We start from the raw sequence: 21,414 nt of genomic DNA, 5'->3' as shown, positions 1-21,414 counted from the left end.
AATGGAGGATTTGGATGCCTGCTTTCAGTGGTGGGGCTGACTTGCTCTGAAACAGGTGATGTTTGGGGCAGTTGCTGACAGCTTAGGTTGGGGTGCTGTTTGTAATGTGGAAATGATGAGTTGCATTTTCTTAACTAGTCTGAACTTCTACAAATTATACTGGGTTAAGTGGATGTTAAGCTAAGATTTATTTTTTTCTCTTAGCCCAGTGTTCCAGAGAAACTAAACATGCATCAGTTGAAGTAGTACAAGGTAGACTGACTAGTATAGAAGCAGCATGTGTTTTTTGGCATTAGTATTCAATTATTACATGAGAGATATCAGAAAGTACAAGAAAAATGTAGCATTTGAATTGCTAATGTACCTTTTAGTGATACTGTCATTGACAAAAGAATATCAAGCAGTAAAACCCTGGTGTTCACTATGTTCGCTTTTCTCCCACCTCTCTTCTACCAACAGCCGACACTGTGGACGCCTGCTCTGCCATAAGTGCTCAACAAAGGAGATTCCTATCATAAAATTTGATCTGAACAAGCCAGTTCGAGTTTGCAACATCTGCTTTGATGTCCTGACTCTGGGAGGAGTCTCCTAGTATGCTGTGGAAGTGAAGGGATTCCCAGTCAGTTCTCCTGACAGCAGCTCTGCTTACAAGCCCTCTGGATAGGGAAGAGGAGGCCTATACATGTCTTCTGCAATAGACTGAACTAATTAAGGACCCTGTTATGATATATTCCGGTATAAATGACTTTGTATGACTGTAAATGTATTGGGCTGTGATAGACTTCACTAGGAATTCAAGTGGATCGTTGGAACCAAGTGACAAAAGAATTTAGACCCTCTTCTAGTTGCAGTGCGGTATGGAAGCTAAAATTGTTAGGCCGATGTTTGAATCGACATAAAACAGGTCTGTCCTTGACATGGTGCTTTGCACTGAGCTACTCTATTAAGTCCTGTGGCTTTCAGGCTGCTTAGTAGAGATGGCATTAAGTTTCAGGGTAACCAGGTATCTATCTTTGCTTTGTCTTAAAGATATATGTTCCCTTTCTCTAGAGAAGACTTCTTGTGAAGCTAGACTGAGCTGTTGCAACCACTGTTCATTTCAAGAAACTCTTCAAAAATGGGGGTAGTTGTAAGCATAGCTCAAGAATTGTGGCCTTACAACAGAAAGCTTTACAACATCTGATGCAAAGCAGTCAGAATTGCAGATCCACATCTTGATACCTCCTCAGTAAATGTCTCATTAGCTTTAGCATGTTCAAGAGAGGTGCAGGATTGTTTTAGCCAGTAAATACTCTTGCTTGTACCTGCTAGAGCTGTCAGTCTACTTTGTTGCACTTTCATATTTACATTGCTAGTCCTTCCCATTCATGAAGCTGGTATAAATGAACGTAAGTGTGCTGAAAGGCCTAAGCATATGCTAAATCAAGAAACACTAAAACTGGTTAAGTAGTCTAACTCACAATACAGCAATAAATGCTGAAGTGCATTTTGAATCCCATGAGGGAGAGTAGCACTTTCCTTTGGTTTAAAGACCCTGGTTAACTGCTGCAGGAGAGTCTGTAATCCTACCCATGTAGAATGTGCTGCCCCTCTAGACATGAAACTTGGGTCTGTTTTCAGCTGGATTGCTGGTGAGTGGGAGTGTATTTGGAGGCTTCCTATTAACATTAAGCCTTTGGCCCTGAAGGAAGGATTCTGAACTGGCAGTGTGATGCCAGGCACTTGGATTAAGATGCAGTGTTTTAATCCAGGCTGGTCATGCTCTCTTAAACATGCTGAATCTGTAAAAATCCAACACCACGTTGTCTAGGTAAACAGGAAAGTACTTTGCTGATAGACAGGGTTATGATTTGGTGGGCAAAGGCTTCAGTCAGGAAAAAATGTGTACTTAAGCAAAACTACATGCCATGGTATGGCTGTTTTCATCCCAAGAGATGAACCTAGTTTAGACTCAGATCAGCATTCCTCATCTCCATGAACTGTTGTGCATTTACCTAATGACTGTTATCTCCAGTGTACATTATGGACAAGTTGGTGACACACTTGGAGTAGTGGCTTGTCAGTCTTAAAGAGTAAGATGAGATGATAAACCAGACCGCTGCTTTTATGGGAGACTTGCTTGAGGTTTTTCTCAGACTTGTACAAGAAAAGGATGGAAAGAGGTGTAATTGCTGATACTTGCACGATGAATTTCACATCAAGTCTCACTTGATCTGCACTTTGATCTTCCAATAAGTATATAACTGGAATCTCACCCTTGTAACACTAGAGAAGAATGATGAACGATAATACAAATTTGCTTCCCTGTTTAATGTCTGCTGCTATCATGTTCCAACAAAATGCCCTGGGTAGCACAACTGGTCTCTATAACAGTTAACCAATACAAATGGTGCATCTCTGGCATAGTATTCTAGATTAATGAGATGGAAAATACTGGTATCCAAAGCATTTAACTTCAACTTAGTTTGGGGGTTTTTGAATGAAATAGATGATGGAAAACATTGTACTTCTAGTCCATTGCTTTCTGATGTTTCAGAGTATCACTGGCTGCAAGTCTCTAGCAGTGAAAGATAACAATGGAGAGACAGTGCTTTTGGTGAAAGAAGTCTTGACTGTAGTGTATCCCATGATAACATGTTGACTGACTTCTTGGTTTGGAGCTGCAGAGCTGTGGAGTGGTAAGTGTGTGCTCCCAATACTGAAAGATAGTGGTAGAGGAGTGTCCTTCCAAGGCCACAGCCTATGGGCTTCAACTTAATTGGAAAACTGCATGACATGTAATTGCTAAAGCATTTAAACTTTGCTTTTTTCAGTGACTTCTCTGATGGAAGGGGCAAGGGAACAGGAGCTCAGTTCTAACAGAATAAGCAACCTTTTAAATGACAAAAAATGTAGATCTTGTGAAAATTCAGCTTAACTGAATGGCAAGTTTAAGGCTGGCTAGTTGCTGTTTTTAAAAGTAGCAAAACTACCTGAAACTCTGGGAAGGATCTGGGAAACCACTGTAATGCTTCTCATTTGCTGTTTACAGCAAATACTGTACCAGCTTTCTTACTGAAGTCAGAAAGGAAAATTAAGGTTATTGATAAACTAATGTACAGCCTGAAGTGTTCATTAAATTTAAAGCAACTACATTCAGTGAATTTGATCATTTTAAAGTGCCTTTGAGATTTCCTTCCAGCCAACTCTAAATAGCTTTCTGCCAGAATTCAAGGGCAAAAGCTCACAACTTGAACCAAAATCCACGTTAGTTCTAGCTCAACTGAAGAGGTTGACCCCACCAGACAGCTGGTGGTGCTCAATCCTTTGTGCACTCTGCCTAGTATTGGTCTGAACTCTCAGACCCCTGAGATTTTTGGGGGGAGTTTTGCTGGCAATGCTCCACTGCAGGGTATAGATGTGAATGGAGGCACTTGGTAATGTAGTAGTGGTCAACACATTTCTAACTCTATAAACAACTACTCTTCCTTTTTGTAGCATACTACAGTTGTGACCAAAAACCCCACCCCTCCTACCCCTGCTGTCTTTAAGTGGTATCTATTAACTTGAGAATCAAGTCTGCCAAGCACTGAACAAAAGGGTAAATGGAAAACAAACTTCTGTCCCTGTCAAACCAGGCTTCAGGCACTTCAACACGGCTGCATGGGAAGTCTGTGGTGGTTCATACTGTAGCTTTTTGTTCTGAGACTGGATTCCTTTTGATTGCAGTCATGCAGCACTTACTTACACAAGCACAAAATGTGGTCTGGCTTAAGTTCTAATCTGTGTATCTGAAAAAGGTGTAGTCACTGTTTCACACCACTAAGTGGAGTGAGGATGTTGGTGTTGAAGGTACTAACAGCATAGCAAGTTGCTGGCTGAAAGCTGACAGATGCCTTAATGACTTCCCGTGCTGGCTTGTACAGCTTCTCACCTAGTGCTTATGAATTAACATGTAACAATACAGGAGGCCAGAGCTGGACTCTTTGTAGATCAAATGTTAATAGGCAAGTCCTCTTCTTCCTGTAACCAGTAGAGTTGGGTACTGCAGGAAATTAATCTCTAGAAAAATCAAAGCTTGTATGAGTGACAAAAATAACTCTGAACCTTCTAATACCCTCTGAAATAGAAAAGGAAGTCTTAGAACAATGGCATTTTTCTGCACCGTTTGTCTGGAGTCATTGTAAAAATGTATTTTTCCAATATGCATTACTTTGTTGTGTAATTATTCTACTTGTAATAAAATGCATAACTAGATAATGCATTGTGAGGTGGAAACCTTGTTAAGGAAGTATTTTCTATAGATGGCTGCCCCACTGCAAGCTCCTTTACAAGCCACGAGGAACACTAGGGATATAACATTCAACTGGGCCTGACAACTTTATTTGTTCTGAAATTATTCCAGGTACTCATTTTAATGTTGTGGAACTGCTACAACTGTTGTTTTGGCTGACAAGGTCTGGTGTTCTAGTTTGTACCATGTAGTCATCTCGAATGCCTTATACTAAACTTATCTGTAATCATTCTTATGGAACAATCTGAACTTCCTACAGCCAGAGCTGGTTCATGGAGTAAACTGGTTCTCAGCTCAGATGCATTAGTCTTTTATTAATAAAACTTACTAAAGTATGGGTGAATGGTGAGTTTCATTAGAGCACTTTCTATATTTACTTGCTCCTTGTGTAACTATCACTGTTTTCTTCCCACCCTCTTTTACCATGGGAGAATCCAGCTGAGCTTTTGAATTAGAGTAGAAACAAGATAATCTTGGAGCACTTCAGGTCAGGAAGGGAGTCTCCTTGTTTAATAGATGACTTATTCCTAGGGCAAGACAAACTTCTCCCACCTAGACTGGTTCCAAACACTAAACTAAGGAATAAGCTGTGAAATGGCTTCAACCACCTTCTAACTTAAAGCAATACTGTCCCATCTTGCTCTCCTGCCCTCCTTCCATTTAGCGCTTAAGATCAAAACCATCCCCTCTGTATTTCAGCACTACTCCCATAGTGCTTGAGCATTACAGTAAAATGAAGCTTGCTTTGAAGTTATGTAGCTGATACACCTTCACTAGGACTCCCAACTTGTGACAGTGACTTGCCCTTATAAACTCCTTTTTACAGTATTTAATACTCTGAAATTTGCTAGAAGTTTTAAAGACCCATTCCTGGGGATGGTTTGACCTTTAAAGGCCAAGTTCTTGTTAAAGAGGTGTCCAACAGCAAATGCCCACTAAGTTGTGGAGACAAGAAAGCACTGCTTTGCAGCTCTTGCCTGCAGATTTTACACAGCTTTAACTGTTCTGTGAAACATGCCCGAAGATGCCACAAGCCCAGGGCTGAGCTTCAGTTCTAGAAGTGTAACTGGGGCCTTAACAGTGTGTGAGGCTTTGCTGCCACATGGCTACACCTACCCTGTGGGCTCCCAAGAGCTGGTACCTCTGCCTGGAAGGGTCTTAGAGGGCTTTTCTTCAAGATGGTGGAAAAGAAACACACAACCATGTGGGGAAAAAAAAACCCAAACATATTTATTACAACAACACTAAATGTTTAAATTGCCATGTGGCTCCCATCCACCGCAGCTACAGCCTTGTCTGATCTGAGGTGAAAGGGCTGTGGTATGTCCTGCTGCTGCAATGAAGTGATCACTTGCTCCTGTAGCCTTACTAATTGCTTAGATGTGTGGGACCTTCTTTAGAAGTGGTGGAAGCTCAGAACTAACTCAGAACAGGTGGCAGCTGCCTTCAGAACTGAACATACCTGTGCTGCTGCTGGACACTGTGTAATCTGGGTGTCAGTCCCAAAGCTGCAGCTATGCCTGACACTGATTCTAACAGTAGATTCTATGAAAAACAGCAACTGCTTCCCTGCAGCCCAGTGTTTCTAGCACTTAGGTGTTCCCTTCTCCTTTTCAGCCTCCCACAAAAATGGTAGTAGCTTGCTCTGCTCTCTGGGAGTCACTCATTACTGAATGCCACCGGCTGTAATAAACCAGATGGAGATTTTAAAGGAGCTGGGCCTGGCGAGGGAACATCCAGCCTCTGGTTACAGCCTGATGGGCACACACCAGAATGGAAATGGTGGCTTACAGCAGGATGGTCAACATAGCTTCTGTTACTGCCTACTTAAAACCAGCAATTCCTTGTCTCAGTAGCTTGAAAGTAGTGTCTCAGGGGACCAGGATGGTGAGGTTAATATAAAACAATGATTGTCATAGGTGGTTTCTACTATCTTCCTTGCACAGTATCCAATACAAACACTACATGAAGAAATACAGCTCTGACCTTTGCCTTCTGTACATGAAGATTTTGATAAAGCCTGTGTTTAACTAAACTGCGCAAGTTCCTAGATACTACATACCTTAATTATAGGAGAAATTAATGCTTCTCCCTGCTAACCTTTAAACTCTGGAGTACATCAGGTGACTAAGAAGGAGCATTAGCACTACAGTGCAGCAGGCAGAGCTGAAGCGACTGGAGGACTGCATAAACCGAGGTCAGTGATGCTGCAGCAGCTCCTGCACTCACTGCCTTAAACACAGCACGCTGTACCTGCCGTTCTGCACACAAGCAGCTATTTCCTGACAGCACAAGAAATTGCCTTTTAAACATAATTCAGGCTGTGCATCTTACAGTTTGTTGCCAGATGGAAAAATACCATGGGAATAAAGCACTAAGAAAGTATCCCATTGCTGATTTTTTTAGCCACTAACTTGGCTAAAGTGTTTTCTCCTCCTCTCATCTCCCTGTGTTAAGAGAGTCACAAAACACAGGAAACTGTTATTGCTCCCTTTGCACAGGCAGGTGGAAGGGAATGCAGCTGGAGCTGCCCCCCCAAAGGGAAGCGTTTTGCTGTGGGGCTTGGATGCGGGGTCACGGCACCGTTAGGACACACTGCTCGGCCAGCGGAGGGCAGCCGTCGTACTCCTCCAGGTGAGGGTTATCCAGGTCGCCTCTGTCGCTGTGCTCGGCGGAGTCTGGCTGGCCCCACGGGGGACCAGCAGTCCTCACACACACACAGCCACTCCCCCTCGAACCAGGGCGGTACAGCTTCCGAGGGACTCCAGTCCAGTCTCTGTTCACTCCCCCACTAAGAATATAAAATGAAAACAAATTACAATTCAAACCCGTGAAAATGCTTCCAGCAAACTGAGAGTCATTAGATAAAAAAACAATCCGGGAGAGGTAGAACAATACACTCACTGAGGTAGACTTTGCTCCCAACAGCCAACATCCCACAGCTTTCTGATACCTTCTTATTGGCTGTGCTTCAAAAACCTGTGGCCTGAACTTGGTTTCATCAGTGCTGCTACATGCTCTCACCCTTCTGGGAGCAATCAACTTCTGCTTCCCACGTTTCTATTGCTGGAAAAGGAATCATAGCCTTATGTAGCACAGTGTGTCTAATGGCAAAATGCCTTTTTTGGGGGTAGCTAATTGCTCACAGATAACCACACACCGCCTTCTGTGCCGTGACTGAACACTGATTTTAAGAACTAGGGCAAAAGAAAAAATAAAAAAAGTCTCAATTTCTTCTACAGCTACTTCATAGTGTCTCTTTATGGGCCAAGTCCTGCCTGTTCCCCTAACTACTCCATCTTTTAAGCCTGTAAACTCTTACACAAGAGACTTAAAACACCCAGTCCCAAGGCCACACCCAAGCTCGTTCGCATGTCGAAGCGGATCCCCCAAGGTAGGCAGTGCTGCTGGTGTACGGAAAGGAAGACTAAGCATTTTGCAGTGTGGTCTGTGAAATGATTTAATCTTAAAACAAAATAGTTCCTAAACTGTGAGAGGAATACAACTAAATAGGCCAAGTAGGACATGACTATTTGAGGCTCAACCTCATTTTTATGTGGTTTTAAGTAAAAACTGTTGTGGCAGTAGCCTGTGAGACAGGCTGTGAAGCTGTCTGAAAAACATCAGCTAATCCTTGCATTCCTGACAGGTGAGAAAACCTGATCAAATGCAGCAGATGGTCCTAGTGGGATTTCTGTCCTGTTTTCCTGAGAACAGGAGGATCACGTGCAATGTGGCAAATTCTGAAACCTGATTTTGATTCCAGTGTGACAGAATAGCTTTTGCTTTGGAAATAAAATTCCTAAAAGTATCAGTGATCAGGACAAAAATTTATTTTTCTTTTACCCGCTCACTGGGTCAGGGAGCAGAGGTCCCCTCCGCTACCTCACACTGGAGAACATTTTTACTAGTCCAACCTACACCTCTGGGCAAGTCCAGCCTGGGTGGAGGCTATCAGCAGTTGCTGTTACTGGCAGGGAAAATCTAGTGACTGGTTCACACAGCAGCAGCCGCCCAACCAGGCATAGGGAGAGCTGCTCCCTGCAGGTTGGCTCTGCCTCTGTCAGAAAGCACAGCCCGAGGAATGCAGACGGGGAAGGGACCGTGCCTGGCACATCCCAGCGCTTGGCACGTTAGGACCAACCTACGCCCTTCTGCAGAGGAGTCAGCAGACCTGACCTACAGACCATGGAGCACGGTGACTGCAGGAGCCAGGACATCTTTCTACACCACTCCTGCTAGGAGAGGCAATGACAAAGCTCAGGGCATCCAAAAAAAGGGCAGAAATTGCTGCACTACAAAGGGTCCAAGCATGACAGTGGGAAGGCAGTTTACCTCTGTCTGGAGCACCAGAATCGGCTGCCCTTAGCAGAGCTCCATTCAGAGTTGCAGGGTGGAAACTGCTGCTTCCTTTGCTCACTTTCTGCTTGGAGCTTCTGAGCTTCCTCAATCGCAGCCTCAGCCTCCCTCAAGGCTTCTGTTGGTGCCCCGTTTTCATCATAGAATCTGCCCACCAGCTTCCCTGGGAAAGGAGAACAATTAAGACTGCAGTGTTTCCAGGCAAGGAAAATGAATAATCCTTTTTTATTATTATTATTTTTAAAATTTGTTATTTAAAGACAGAAAAAGGAGGATCCCACCATGGTGCAATTTTAAAACTTAACTGAGCTTACATCCCTTCCATTCTTGGATTACACAGCAATTTACCCATATTAATAAATCCACACAGGACAAGCTTAGGCACAGACTCATTAAAGATCAGAAAGTCAATGCCACTTTCAGCTGCAGAACCCAGAAGTCTTTCCCACCCATGCACCTCATTCCCAAAAATAGTTTCCTTGCACTGCTGCTCCTACTGTCTCCAGAGTCCTGCTAATTTCAGTACTTGCAGCACTGACTCCATGCCTTTTGCTCAGCAGAGACAAGTAAAAGCAGGGCAGAGAGCTGCATCTCACAGTCCAGGGCAGAAAAACTCTTAATCTTTGCCTTAGAGGAGAGTGGAGACCAAATTAGGTCTGATTCAGCAGCCCTCCAGCTTGCAGGTTTCAGTATGCTGGTCCCCAGCAGCCACCTCAGCACAGGTGAAAGCCCCTCACCAAGGTGGCTGTGTTGCAGACCAAGCCTGGCACTACACAGCGCTGCATCCATATCCGTGCTGCAGGCCTGCCCTTCCCCACCCACAGAGTCACAGAATCATCTCGGTTGGAAAAGACCATGAAGCTCCTCCAGTCCAACCATGAACCTCACATAGACCGTTCCCAACTCCCCCAGATCCCTCAGCGCTGGGTCAACCCGACTCTTCAACCCCTCCAGGGATGGGGACTCCCCCCCGCTGCCCTGGGCAGCCCATTCCAACGCCCAACGGCCCCTTCTGCACAGAAATCCTTCCTCAGAGCCAGTCTAATACCCGCTCTAACTCCACACGTGTTTCCCTTGCGTGTGATCACCGTGGCCAGAACCACCTACCCACGGGGTCGTAGTTGTCGCTGTAGAAGGAGAGCCAGCTCTGGATGGCGAGCATCTCTCCTGGTGACAGCGCCGAGACGTCGTCCACCAGCCCCGCCTGGGTGAAGTCCCCGGTGGCAAACGCTCTGGTGGCGTCTCTCCCTGTGGGGTGGGCGGGCAGGCGGTGAGCCCCCACGGCCAGGCCCTGCTTGGCCAAGCCCCCAGCCAGGCCCAAAGGCAGGGAGGTCCCCTCCCCCCCGCCCCACTGGAGGTACCTGCGAAGCCGCTGTAGGCACCGCCGGGGCCTTTCTTAATGGTCATAGTTTACCAGACTTAATTTTATTGTTGCTTTTTGCAATCAGCAGTGGAATTGTCAAGTATCTATTCGGTATCCCATTACTTATTATAAAGTAAGAGTTTTGGAAAACTTGTAAGAAAGTAGTGTAAGAGAGTTCCCCCTCCACAGACAGGTCTTAAGGTTTTAATGGTAGAAGGGAGTACTGTTTCCTTTCTGCTATGGGAAGGGTTGTGGAGAACTTAACATCTAAAACATTTAAGCTTTAGCTTTACTCTCTAAACTAGCATTTAAAATGCAGTAGAATACCCAGTTGGGAATTTCACACTCAACTCAGAAAGTGGTTGTCTGAATTTCTTGCTGCATGCAGTTCCTGAGTCTCACCAGTGACTTCCTTCTGCTTTTGTATTGCTCCCGAGTAGTAGAATAACTTGGCAAAGTGTTAAATCACACATACGCTACTTGAAATCAGCACTGACATATTAACAAGACTGCTGAAAACTGGGAAGAGATTAAATTTGTTGTACAGATAGGTACGTTTGTACCAGACTGTTTTAAGTATCTTGCTAAAATGTGACCTCCATTTCCAGTTCCTTTACAGGAGCCAATACAGAACACTTCTTCATTTGTACCAACAGTAAGAGTGAAATTAGTACATCGGGGTTCTTTCTGTTAATACAAACAACTGAGCTTTGCAGGCTGCAGAAATATTTGGGCATTGTCTGAATTGCACATCTTCCTCTGCATGAAGAATATGGTGGTTTGGGGATTTTTTTCCTGCTCTCGGGAGCGAGGAAAAAACTTGTCAGAGGATTTGTCATGGTAAAGATATGTGGTCACATCTAGTCTGTCCTGCAAAGTTGAGATGTTGGGAGTTGTGTGGAAAACCTTGATGTCACTGTTTCTATAACTGGCACTAGCTCATGGGCTGTAGTATTTTAGATTCCCGGGATGTATTTTACCCTGATGAGAAGTTAGTTTGTGGGTGGCTGGTCAATAGGTTTCACTTTTTCATGTTTATAGAATCCTGTCTGGCATAGACTGTTTTGATCTGCCCATTAAGTTTTTCTGTTCTCAGGGTGGGGCTTGTGAACAGAAACTTGAGTGCTTTATGGGCAAAATGAGCCTCTGTTTAAATGCAAAATTTTCTAGATAAACTGAACCTCTGAATCCTTTTTTTTATTTATTAGTGCTTCAGCAGCTATTATGTAATGTATCCAGCTTTTGCTTGAAACATTAATGCTGCAGTTCTGCTGAGAGCAAGGGATGGCATGCGGAGTTTTCCTAAGTCACACTTCAGATCTTCTGTCATGCTGTCCAACTCCTGAGCTGTCTGAGAGATGAGGGGGTGATTTTTTCCATGTGCTGTGTTTCCTAGCCATCACCTTTGCCCAGGAAAGATGTTTCTTTTTTATTTCTTCATGTTTGGGGTTGAACTGGGTAGGAAGTGGATGGACTTAATGCTTTTGTTTAGGAGCAGAATGCAGCGGGATTGTGGTACAGAGTACAGTTTGCATACTGATTTTTTTTTTTTTTTCCTTTTTTGCCCTGTTGCACAGGGAAGCTTGTCTGAGCAGTGAAAATTGTGTATGGTTTTTGTCAAATATGGAGTTTAAGTTATACTGAACAGTCAAAAATAATTTCAGAGTTCTAGGGTCAGCGCACTCTCCTGAGACCATAGTAAGAGTTTAAAAATAAGATAGCAAAATACTGCATTAAGATGCAAAGACAATCATATATGTGGTAATCTTTACTTACAGGAGAGTATAAGAAATTGGTTTAAAGTAGCTATCAGCAGATCCAGCCTTGTCACATTGTGTGTGGTTTGTTTTCACTATTATCACAAAACTTGCTCTCTTGTTCACTTCGTATTTTAGTATTTGCACAGTCTGACTTCAGTTACGAGGAGAAAAAGTCACAATGTCAGGAACGGCATGGTGCAAAACTGTACGCCGACTTGTTTTGGCAACAGAGTTATGTTTGTTAAAATTAATTCCCTGAGTATTGTTGTCCTCAAGCAAAGGTCTTCATTTTTTTGCTTCGGTATCTACCTGATGCCCAGCATCAGTCATCTGTACTAGCTGTGGTACCTTCTGGATGCCCAGTGCCAGTCCTTTTTGCTACTAAGAATAACTTTGTAACAGGTGATTATTGTTAGCATGGGTTCAGCTCTATGTTTAACAAGAGTTGATAAGACTGCTAAGCTAAAATTCAGCTCTGTGCTGTAGAAGTGGCATTGGAGCTTTAGTCAGGTGAAATACAGCATTTCGATTCTGTTGTCTTTTAGGACTTTGCTCTCATTTAAGTGGTGTAATTATGTCATGGTTAATTGGCAGGTTATATTTTGATCTAGTCATTTCAGATTATTTCTCTCTAGGATAGGGCTTTTAATGGTACATTAAGGTTGATAATCAGGTAGCAAACCAAGAGATTCAAGCATAAGACTCTTCCCAAACAGCAGTGGTTTCTTGACTCTCTCAGACACTTGTGAGATGATCTGGTCTTAGAGGCCAAGTTTCCTTGGCCATGTAGCTGAACTTGAAAAATCAAGTTCAGGTCCGGGAGACTGAAGTCTTGATCATAAAGAAATAGCTTTTGTAAGTGTATTCCCAATTTATATGAATAAAAAAGTGGATACTCCTGAAATACTGCATTTGGGGGGTGTACGCTCAGGTTTTATTAGCAATTAAACAGAAGCTTGTTTCAAAATTAACTACAATTGTAAAAATATAGGGTTTTTTAATAGTAGTGTATCACTGGATCATGAGTTCTCTGAAGTGGCTAGGTAAAAAAATTTGTATTTATGAGCTTGGTTCTGGTTTATAGGCTTAGCTGAATAAAAATACCTTGTTACTTTTGTTAGTACAAAGATGTGAAATGCATAGCTGTGTTTGTTACTTTTTATACATGCTCAACACTATTTTATATGTTAAAAATTTATCCTGAGGTTAAAGTTAATAAAGCTGCCCATGGTTCCCCTCGATAAGAAAAAAAAAAAAATCTGTTCTAACTCCATTATTTTCACAGATACTTTGATAAACTATGTTAAACTGGTATTTTGTGTAGGAGGACGGTATATGGAAGGAAATACACGTTTTAAAAAAATATTTTGGTTGTAAGGACAATTTCTTAAATAAAGGAAATCTTTAAAACCTGAAAGAATTTGAGTGGATGCAGTGAGTTGGATGCAGCAGTAATGAGTAATGGATGGTATGGCTTTTAGAACTAACTCAGCCTTTAATGGAGGAGCTTTTTAGTGTTCTTTTGTGGGCACCTTGTTTGTTGTCACAGATGTCAGGTGGATGGATACTGCTGATTCACCGGTACAGATGATGTGCTGTCTCCACCTAAGCATAACTACAGTTGACTTTTATAGGAGAGCAGTGCAAATGCCTTAAAACCTGCTAAAGACTGCAGATTTCCAGCCAGGCTGTTTCCTGTTGTCATGAGTTCATACTATGGAAAATGGATTCTTTTGGTTTTTATTTAATGATGTTATAATGTTTATCACTATGGTTTTTATGAAACACCTTGAATTCCTTCTTGAAGTAAATATGCTGAGATAAATTTTCTTTTTATGTTCCTCTTCAGGCCTTTGCACAATTTGATGCTGAAGGAGATGGCACCGTAGATGTGGAAAATATGCTGGAGGCTCTCAAGAATTCTAGTGGAGCTAATCTTCAAGGGGAGCTTAGCCATGTAATCAGGCAACTGCAAGCTTGTTCCCTGGTTCCAGGTATGAGAGCAGAGTGACAAAACAAATGGTTTACCAAGTCCTGCCCTATACAAGGGGTGCTGCTTCAATAAATTGCTTTAATAGTGTTGCTTGTCCTAATCTTATCAAAACCATACTCCAGGTCATTCTTGCTTCTCTAGTGTCAAACAAGTGAATTTGCTGTAAACTAAACATTTCCCATAATTATATCCAACTGACTTTCATAAATAATCAATATTTTCTTCTGTTTCTGAATGGGGGGCTTCTTATCCTTCTTTGGTTTATCACATAGACAGAAAACAGTTCCTTGTGAAATTTTGGTGAGTCCCTAACTAGTGCAGTCTTGTACTTGGTAACTGGAGGAATAAATCCTCCACTGAGTCTGTTTCAGGTGATGAGTCATACACTTTAGTATCATTATACTGTTATTTAGCATTTGAAATCCTGATAAAACATAATTCATGTTTTATAGCATATAGTTTGGAAAGTGTCAGTTTCCAGGATTTGATTTCTGGGATAAGTATCAGTTACTGACTTTCCTTCTAAGCTTTTGATGATAAGTGGCTAAAGGGGATTTGCCTTAGAGGATCAGACAGGAAGGGTTAGGATTGGCTAGTAGATAAGTCAGAGGGGAGTACTTATGGAGTACTGTTCTCTGCATCTAAATGCACCATGATTCAGAGTACTGCTGTTCAGGAGCTGAGATTTCTTCTGAAGTCTAACAAAAGCATTAGGCACCTCTTTGGGAATAATCCACAATGCCAGAGTGAGATGCTTAGCGTAGCTCAAGGAGAGTGATGCGAGTACATCAGCTTGTTAGCCAAGCAGCAGCTGTTTCACTTGGATATTGAAGGTAAGGGTTTGGAACTTTTGGGACACCAAAATAAGTGTAAGAAGTCAAGATTTTGGGTGATTGTTTTGAACCCCTTCAGGTATCTCAGGTAACTGACAAAAATATTTGTGCTTTTCACAGTCCTGTGGTAACAGTTGCAAACTTAAGCTACTCACGGTGGTGGAATGTCGTTCCAATATTGGCTCCCATGCTTAACTGGGATTTACCTAGTAATAAGATATAGAGCAGAAAAATGATGACTTGGTCAAGTCAGATGTTGCAGCAAAGATAGAAATAATGTTTCTTTCTAGGTTTTATAGATATATTTTCTGAATCGAAAGAGTGTCTTGGTCTTCATGCTTCAATGATACTGAGATTCTTGCACCGGAATCGGATTTCTAGTACTGCCATCCCTTACCCAGTGCTGGAGTACTTCAACAATATCTGTACTATGCGGTCGTCTGTGCTGAAGGATTCTTTAGATCGACTTCTCCTAAAAGAGAGAGGTATGTACTATTTTTCTTTTTTTTCAGGATTGTAGTGTAAAGTATAGCTTGAAGAAGAAATTAGAGATAAAAAGCTTTCTTTGCTGTTTAATCTTTAACAAGCATGACTGTTCATGAAGTTGATCTGCATGCTTCTGTACTGGTTTTGTTGGTCTTTTGAGGCACATATAAATTGATTTTATAATTGCCTAGCAATCCGAGTAACACTGGGATGTTTTTCATCTTTCTCCTGACCTGTTTCAGAATTATCATATAATTATAGAATGGTTTGGCTTGGAAGGGACCTTAAAGATCATCCAGTTCTCACCACCCTGCCATGGGCAGGGACACCTTCCCCCAGCCCAGGTTGCCCCAAGCCCCGTCCAACCTGGCCTTGAACCCTTCCGGGGGCTGGGGGGGGCAGCCACAGCTTCTCTGGGCAACCTGTGCCAGGGCCTCACCCCCCTCACAGGGAAGAATTTCTTCCTTAGATCTCATCTAAATCTGCCCTCTTTCAGTTTAAAACCATTACCCCTCATCCTATCCCTACACCCCCTGATCAAGAGCCCCTCCCCCCTTCCCTGCAGCCCCTTTCAGCCCTGGGAGGCCGCTCTAAGGTCTCCCCAGAGCCTTCTCTTCTCCAGCTGAACCCCTCAACTCTCTCAGTCTGTCCTCACAGGGGGTGCTCCAGCCCCCTGAGCATCTTTATAGCCTTCTCTGGCCCTGCTCGAGCAGGTCTGGGTCCTTCTGGTGTTGGTGCCCCCAGAGCTGGACCCAGCACTGCAGGGGGGTCTCACCAGAGCTGAGCAGAGGGGGAGAATCCCCCCCTCACCCTGCTGCCCACACTGCTCTGGGTGCAGCCCAGCACGCGGTTGGCTTTCTGGACTGCCAGCACACATTGCTGGATCACAGTCAGTTTTTCATCCACTAATATCCCCAAATCCTTCTTGTCAGAGCTGGTCTCCATCCACTCCTCACCCAGCCTGTATCTGTGCTGGGGATTGCCCCGACCCATGGGCAGGACCTTGCACTTGGCCTTGTTGAACTCCATGAGGTTCACATGGTCCCACCTCTGCAGCCTGTCCAGGTCCCTCTGGATGGCACATCCCCTCCCTCCAGTGTGTGACTGCACCACACAGCTCGGTGTTGTTGGTGGTGAACTTGCTGAGGGTGCCTTAATCCCCCTGTCCATGTCCCCAACAAAGATGTTAAAACACCAGTCCCAACCCTGACCCCTGAGGAATGACACTCATCACTGCTCTCCGCTGGGACACTGAGCCGTTGACTGTAACTCTTTGACTGCAACCGTCCAGCCAGTTATGATGATTACTAACTTACAATATTCTCTATTTGGTCAAATATCACAACTAGTTGCTGGAACTTAGTTTTCATGTGAAGGTGAATGTTTTCTGAAGTTGACTGTTCAGTATTAAGAAATAATTTATTATTTTGGGGTAGAGGTAGTGAATCTTTTATTGTATTTCAGATGGGGCTGTCCTGGTGGCCTCCCTCGAGGGATAGCTCCTTTTCTTCACAGCTTGACAATATTTTTAGATCCCTGCACTTCTCTTGAAACAGAGTTACCTGGGGAAACAGTCTGCTTTGTCCCTTCCCTAGAACAGCTGAATTGGAGCTTTCTCCATTGTATTTTACTTTTTACTGTCATCTGTATTTTGGCATAATAATAATAAAGCACTGATGAGGACAGTAATGAAAGGAGGAGATAAAGGCTATTGAACTCCAGACAAAGTAGGTGTTTTCATACTCCAAGTGGTAGACTGATATTATTGTGATTTTCATCTGAAATGAAACTTTCTAGTTTCTGTCAGAAACACTTCTTCAGGACCTGTGTTCTGTGAAACAAGTTATTTTATATGAGGTAGTTAGTATAAAGATATACAGTTCTCAAAACATTTTTTTTTTTTTTTTTTTTTTTTTTTTTCTTTGCAGAATACCCCAGTGACTTGAATGGTAATCAGGAGTCGGACAAACTGAAGTCTGTCACAAAGTGCTATACTCACATAGAAACCTCATCCAATTCTGCAGATATTGACAAGATGACAAATGGAGAAACTACATCCTTCTGGCAGTCGGATGGGAGTGCTCGCTCACATTGGATACGGTGAGCGACATAGCAACATACAGCTGAGTTTTGGGGTAGTTAGTCCTTAGGTATTGCAGCCAGTGGGGTGTAATTGAAAAAAATTGTGGATTTAATGAGTGACAGATGAATATAGTTGAAAGCAGAAGTCTTTAACCTCAGTATAAAGTTTAAAGGCCTAATCCATACTGACACCTACCCTTGTTTTGTAGCAAAGTTTTACGAAGTGTTACAGATGCAGTGGTCATTACTTGAGTAGAAGCACTTTGCCAGTGTCTAGAAAGTTACTGCTCCATGAAACAGAAATGTTTAGTGTTTTTTTGGTAGTGTGTATAGAATGTATACTTTTTAAAAAAGCTAATCTCATTTTGGTCATTATTGACACTACATTTTTATTCCTGAGAAATGAATTCTCAGTTCAAAATCTGAACAGTAGGGAATTCTACATTCTCACTGTCAGAGGTGACTGTCTTTTAAGACGATTACAATTTCTCAAACTTGTTCACCATGATATGGGGTTGGTAATGCCTGTGAAGCTTTCGGTAATTTCCAGTGGATTTATTTGTGTTTGTAAATGTGGAAACTAGGTGAAGCTTAGCAAAACATGAAGTGCTTGACTTATCTTCTCTTTGCAAGAACTGTTTTATCTTCTTTACTCTGCAGTTTAAAGATGAAACCAGATGTTGTTTTGAGACATCTGTCCATTGCGGTGGCAGCCAATGACCAGAGTTACATGCCACAGCAAGTTACAGTGGCAGTGGGAAGGAATGCCAGCAGTCTGCAGGAGGTCCGAGATGTTCACATTCCAAGCAATATCACTGGCTACGTAACACTGTTGGAAAACGCTAACATTAGTCAGATGTGTGAGTCAATAAAGATACCATTGGTATACTGTTTTGCTGCTTTTTTCAAAGGTGAAAGGTTGGGTAGATCATAGAATAATGTGTTTAAATGTCAGTCATTAGTGCAGAAACTTTAGCTCTCATTCTTGGGTCAGAGAAATAGCTTTAATTGTAGTTCAGTTTCTGACCTGTAAGAGAGTCTTTCTCATGGTGTCTCTCTGTAACTTGGGCTTGAAGAATGAAAAGCTAAAGATGTCGTTTTAGCCTGTCAACTTGAAGACAGTGGGCAGTCTTAAAATATCTTTGCTCGCAGAGTGAAAGCATATGTTGGATAATAGTATCTAGCGAAAAATCTGCTTCTGAGCCATGGGTTTTTTTGGTAGCGAAATTCTGAAGCTGGTCAGATGATTTTTGTAAAGCAGGTTTTATGCTAAGGGTTTTTAAGCAGTGTTATTTTTAAGTCTGGTAGATCTGTGGGTGCTACATTGGAATCAATCAGGAAAAGCTGCTGCTTCCTAAAAGATGGTTTCTGTAGCTTCAGAAATTGTGTCCCTTAAGCTCAGATAAATGCTTTTCACAAAGATGAACTTTCACTAGCACAGAAGTGGGCAGCCAGGATGTTGTTCCCTGAAAGTAACTATGACAGTGTTAGCTATGCAAAATGGTCAAGAATTGCTGTGAAAATTTTTATATAACTTAAAAATTTGCTTTTAGGCTTTACTGTTTTATCTTCTACACTATCACTGCCAAGATGCTTCCTGTGTGTGGAGGTAAAAACTACTGGGGAAATAATCTATGATCTGTTTTTCACTTGGAGGATCCTTTACTACTTTTTTCCTAATTTCTAGCTGGACAATATGTAATGGATCATAGAGGCCATTCAAAGGCTAAATTTTCCAAATCATAGGGTGCTCAGTGAAGAAACCCATGGATAGTTGTCTATATGTGGGTGTACTGTTATCTGGGGCTATTTTTCTAAGCGGTTTTGCAGTAATTACTGTCTTGAATATCTGGATTCTTCTAGATCTAATTCAGCAGAATAAATGGGACAAAAATTCTGTTTTGTGTTTTAACAGATGTACAGATAAACATTAAACGTTGCCTTAGTGATGGATGTGACACTCGAATCCATGGGCTCAGGGCTGTCGGTTATCAAAGAGTTAAGAAGGTGGGCGTCTCTGTGTGCGATGCTTCGGCTATCTGGTACTGGTCTCTGCTCACCTCACTGGTAACAGCTTCCATGGAAACAAATCCAGCATTCGTTCACACTATTTTACAAAATACTCAGTAAGTACCAAACTTCCGTGGTGTGTGATTGATTTTTCTTTTTAATGCTTCCAGCTTCAGTGAACTAATCTTATCTTGTGTAACTGGTTTCCACTCCCTCCATTAAGGTGTTTGAACATCTTTTCAGCTATCACACTGTTTAAATTTTGATATTTCTGGAACAAGTATAATTCTCCTGGCTGTTGTATCTAATCAAGTTGTTAAACCATGACTGAACGGACACTGAAAAATACGGTTTTTTACCTATCCTTTGACTTGTAATCATTTTGAGAAGCCTAAAATGAGTTAATTTTCTATGTTAATTTTATGGATTATAAATATTGGACATGTCCCACTTATGGAGCTTAATTTAGCTGAATTTTTGCTTGTGTAATGTCTTGTCATGCATTATGTGGGGGTATAGTTGGGTACATGTAGTATCTCTGGGGAGATGTTTGCTTGGGGTGACTGGCCATTTTCTGTGTAACATTTCCTTGTTTGACTGCCAAACACTTCTGCTCGATGACTTGAAGGATTGGAATCCTAATAAAATAACTACACACCCACATCAACTTTTATAGAGCTTAGTTAGCATGATGCCACGATGCTTAAGAGCCCTGCTGTATTAGGTTAATGAATACTGTAGGCTAAAGTCCATTAAGCCTATCTCTTAATTTGTGTCATCTATGAAACCTCTTTAAAGTCTAGATAACTTTATACATGCTTACATCTGAGGAAGGTTCATAGGTGAAAGCTTTACTAAAACTGAGGGCCTTCAGTTTTGCTACAGTTTAGATATTTTCTAGAAATACAACATGAATACTGAGCTAATAAAACCTAAAAAAGTTACAGTGGAGAAGACTAAAAATATTCTTTCAGGAATTACAAGTTCAATGTTTGGAATTATAAAGCAAAAGCCAAACTTTAGTATTGGAGAGAAGACTGAAACCACTTAAGAATATCTGTTTTCAGGGGTTATTACATTATCTTAGGAAATCAAACAGAAATCCTCATCTGAGCTAACCAGTTTCTCTCTTAGTTTCTGTAATTGTTCTGAAAGAATTTAAAAGCAATTTTCCTTTTACTAACAGACTCTTACTCAATTCTAGAACTATTTAAAATTAATAAGTACTTGGACACTAAGCTGTTTACAATGCTGTCACAGATTTAATTCAAACCCCCTTGATTCGTCTCATTAAATCTGAGATGATGAGGCTGAGATTCAAGATTACCTAGCAGTCACTGAACTTTCCCCACCTAGAATGCAATACTGTTCTTATCTTTTGAAGAGATTCTCTGTGTAAATAGACTTTCTGCATTCAGAATCTATTTGTAGAGACCTGTGTGTAAAAAGCATGAAGATTCCAATGTCTAATTCATTTTAGAAGGCTGTTTTCTCTTGATTCTGTCTGGCTTTCTGATGTTATATTCTGACCTTTTTACTAGGAAAGCACTGCAGCACATGCCACCTCTATCCCTAACATCAGGCTCTACAGATTTTTCAAGCTTCTTATCTCCAAATGTTTTGGAAGAAGTTGATAGCTTCCTTATAAGAATAACAAGGTGAGATTGTGTTGATGTATTTTGATGCAGGGGAGAATGGTTTAGAAGAATTTGTATAGCAAATTCATCTCACTTTTACTCACCTGCTGTTTTCTCAGTATCTTGAAAAATTCAAAGATATTAAGAAACAGGTACTTTAGATTTCTCCATGAAATAAATTTAAAAGAAGAAATTAAGAAATTTGTCTTTATTTAAAAACTTTGTCCTGAGTTTTCATACTGTTGTTGTTTTCCCTCCCCAGCTGTTGTACTACTCCAGAGGTTGAACTTACACTCTTGGCCTTTGCCTTAGCCAGGGGGAGTGTTGCTAAAGTGATAAGTTCCCTTTGCACAATAACTGATCATCTGGACACTCCATACAAGGCTTCATCCCTTATCGCTTCCATGGCAACAGTCAGACAGAGCCTGCTGTATAAATATGGTAAATAAATAATTGTTGGATCCTTTACTGTATATACTTAAGACAGTATGCAGCTTTGAGTTGATTTATTTGTTCTGATGGGGTTTAAAATTATACAAGACTTTTAAATTAAGATGTGTTTCCAGGAAGATAGTCCATGAAGCTGAACTGCCCTGTAAGTTGGTGATTAGATTAGCT

The 21,414-nt window shown here is 41.8% G+C and overlaps 3 protein-coding genes across 3 annotated transcripts in view; 2 read left to right on the top strand and 1 right to left on the bottom strand.

Moving 5' to 3' along the window:
- ANKFY1 (ankyrin repeat and FYVE domain containing 1) overlaps window positions 1–4,570 on the top strand; it is a 30,152-nt gene extending 25,582 nt beyond the window's left edge. Inside the window, exon 25 of the mRNA XM_026861486.1 lies at window positions 460–4,570. Coding sequence (XP_026717287.1) covers window positions 460–592 — 133 coding nt within the window. The 3' untranslated portion in view covers window positions 593–4,570. The remainder of the gene's footprint in view (window positions 1–459) is intronic.
- On the bottom strand, window positions 3,965–10,020 carry LOC113487083 (neuferricin). Its single transcript, XM_026861487.1, has 4 exons — window positions 9,994–10,020; window positions 9,740–9,880; window positions 8,609–8,795; window positions 3,965–7,064 (listed from the first exon to the last, which is right to left on the bottom strand). The coding sequence occupies exons 2-4, from the start codon at window positions 9,792–9,794 to the stop codon at window positions 6,848–6,850; spliced, it is 459 nt and encodes a 152-aa protein (XP_026717288.1). The 5' UTR covers window positions 9,795–9,880; window positions 9,994–10,020; the 3' UTR covers window positions 3,965–6,847.
- Window positions 10,021–13,608: 3,588 nt separating this feature from the next.
- Window positions 13,609–21,414, top strand: part of ZZEF1 (zinc finger ZZ-type and EF-hand domain containing 1) — a 57,201-nt gene continuing 49,395 nt past the window's right edge. Inside the window, exons 1-7 of the mRNA XM_026861560.1 lie at window positions 13,609–13,749; window positions 14,872–15,066; window positions 16,996–17,167; window positions 17,810–18,009; window positions 19,065–19,275; window positions 20,701–20,817; window positions 21,059–21,237. Coding sequence (XP_026717361.1) covers window positions 13,656–13,749; window positions 14,872–15,066; window positions 16,996–17,167; window positions 17,810–18,009; window positions 19,065–19,275; window positions 20,701–20,817; window positions 21,059–21,237 — 1,168 coding nt within the window. The 5' untranslated portion in view covers window positions 13,609–13,655. The remainder of the gene's footprint in view (window positions 13,750–14,871; window positions 15,067–16,995; window positions 17,168–17,809; window positions 18,010–19,064; window positions 19,276–20,700; window positions 20,818–21,058; window positions 21,238–21,414) is intronic.

This window comes from Athene cunicularia, assembly GCF_003259725.1.
Source record: "Athene cunicularia isolate RWA chromosome 19 unlocalized genomic scaffold, athCun1 chr19_part1, whole genome shotgun sequence".
NCBI classification, from domain to species: Eukaryota; Metazoa; Chordata; class Aves; order Strigiformes; family Strigidae; genus Athene; species Athene cunicularia.
The sequence above is the reverse complement of the archived record's forward strand: the minus strand, read 5'-3'. Positions and strand labels throughout refer to the sequence as shown.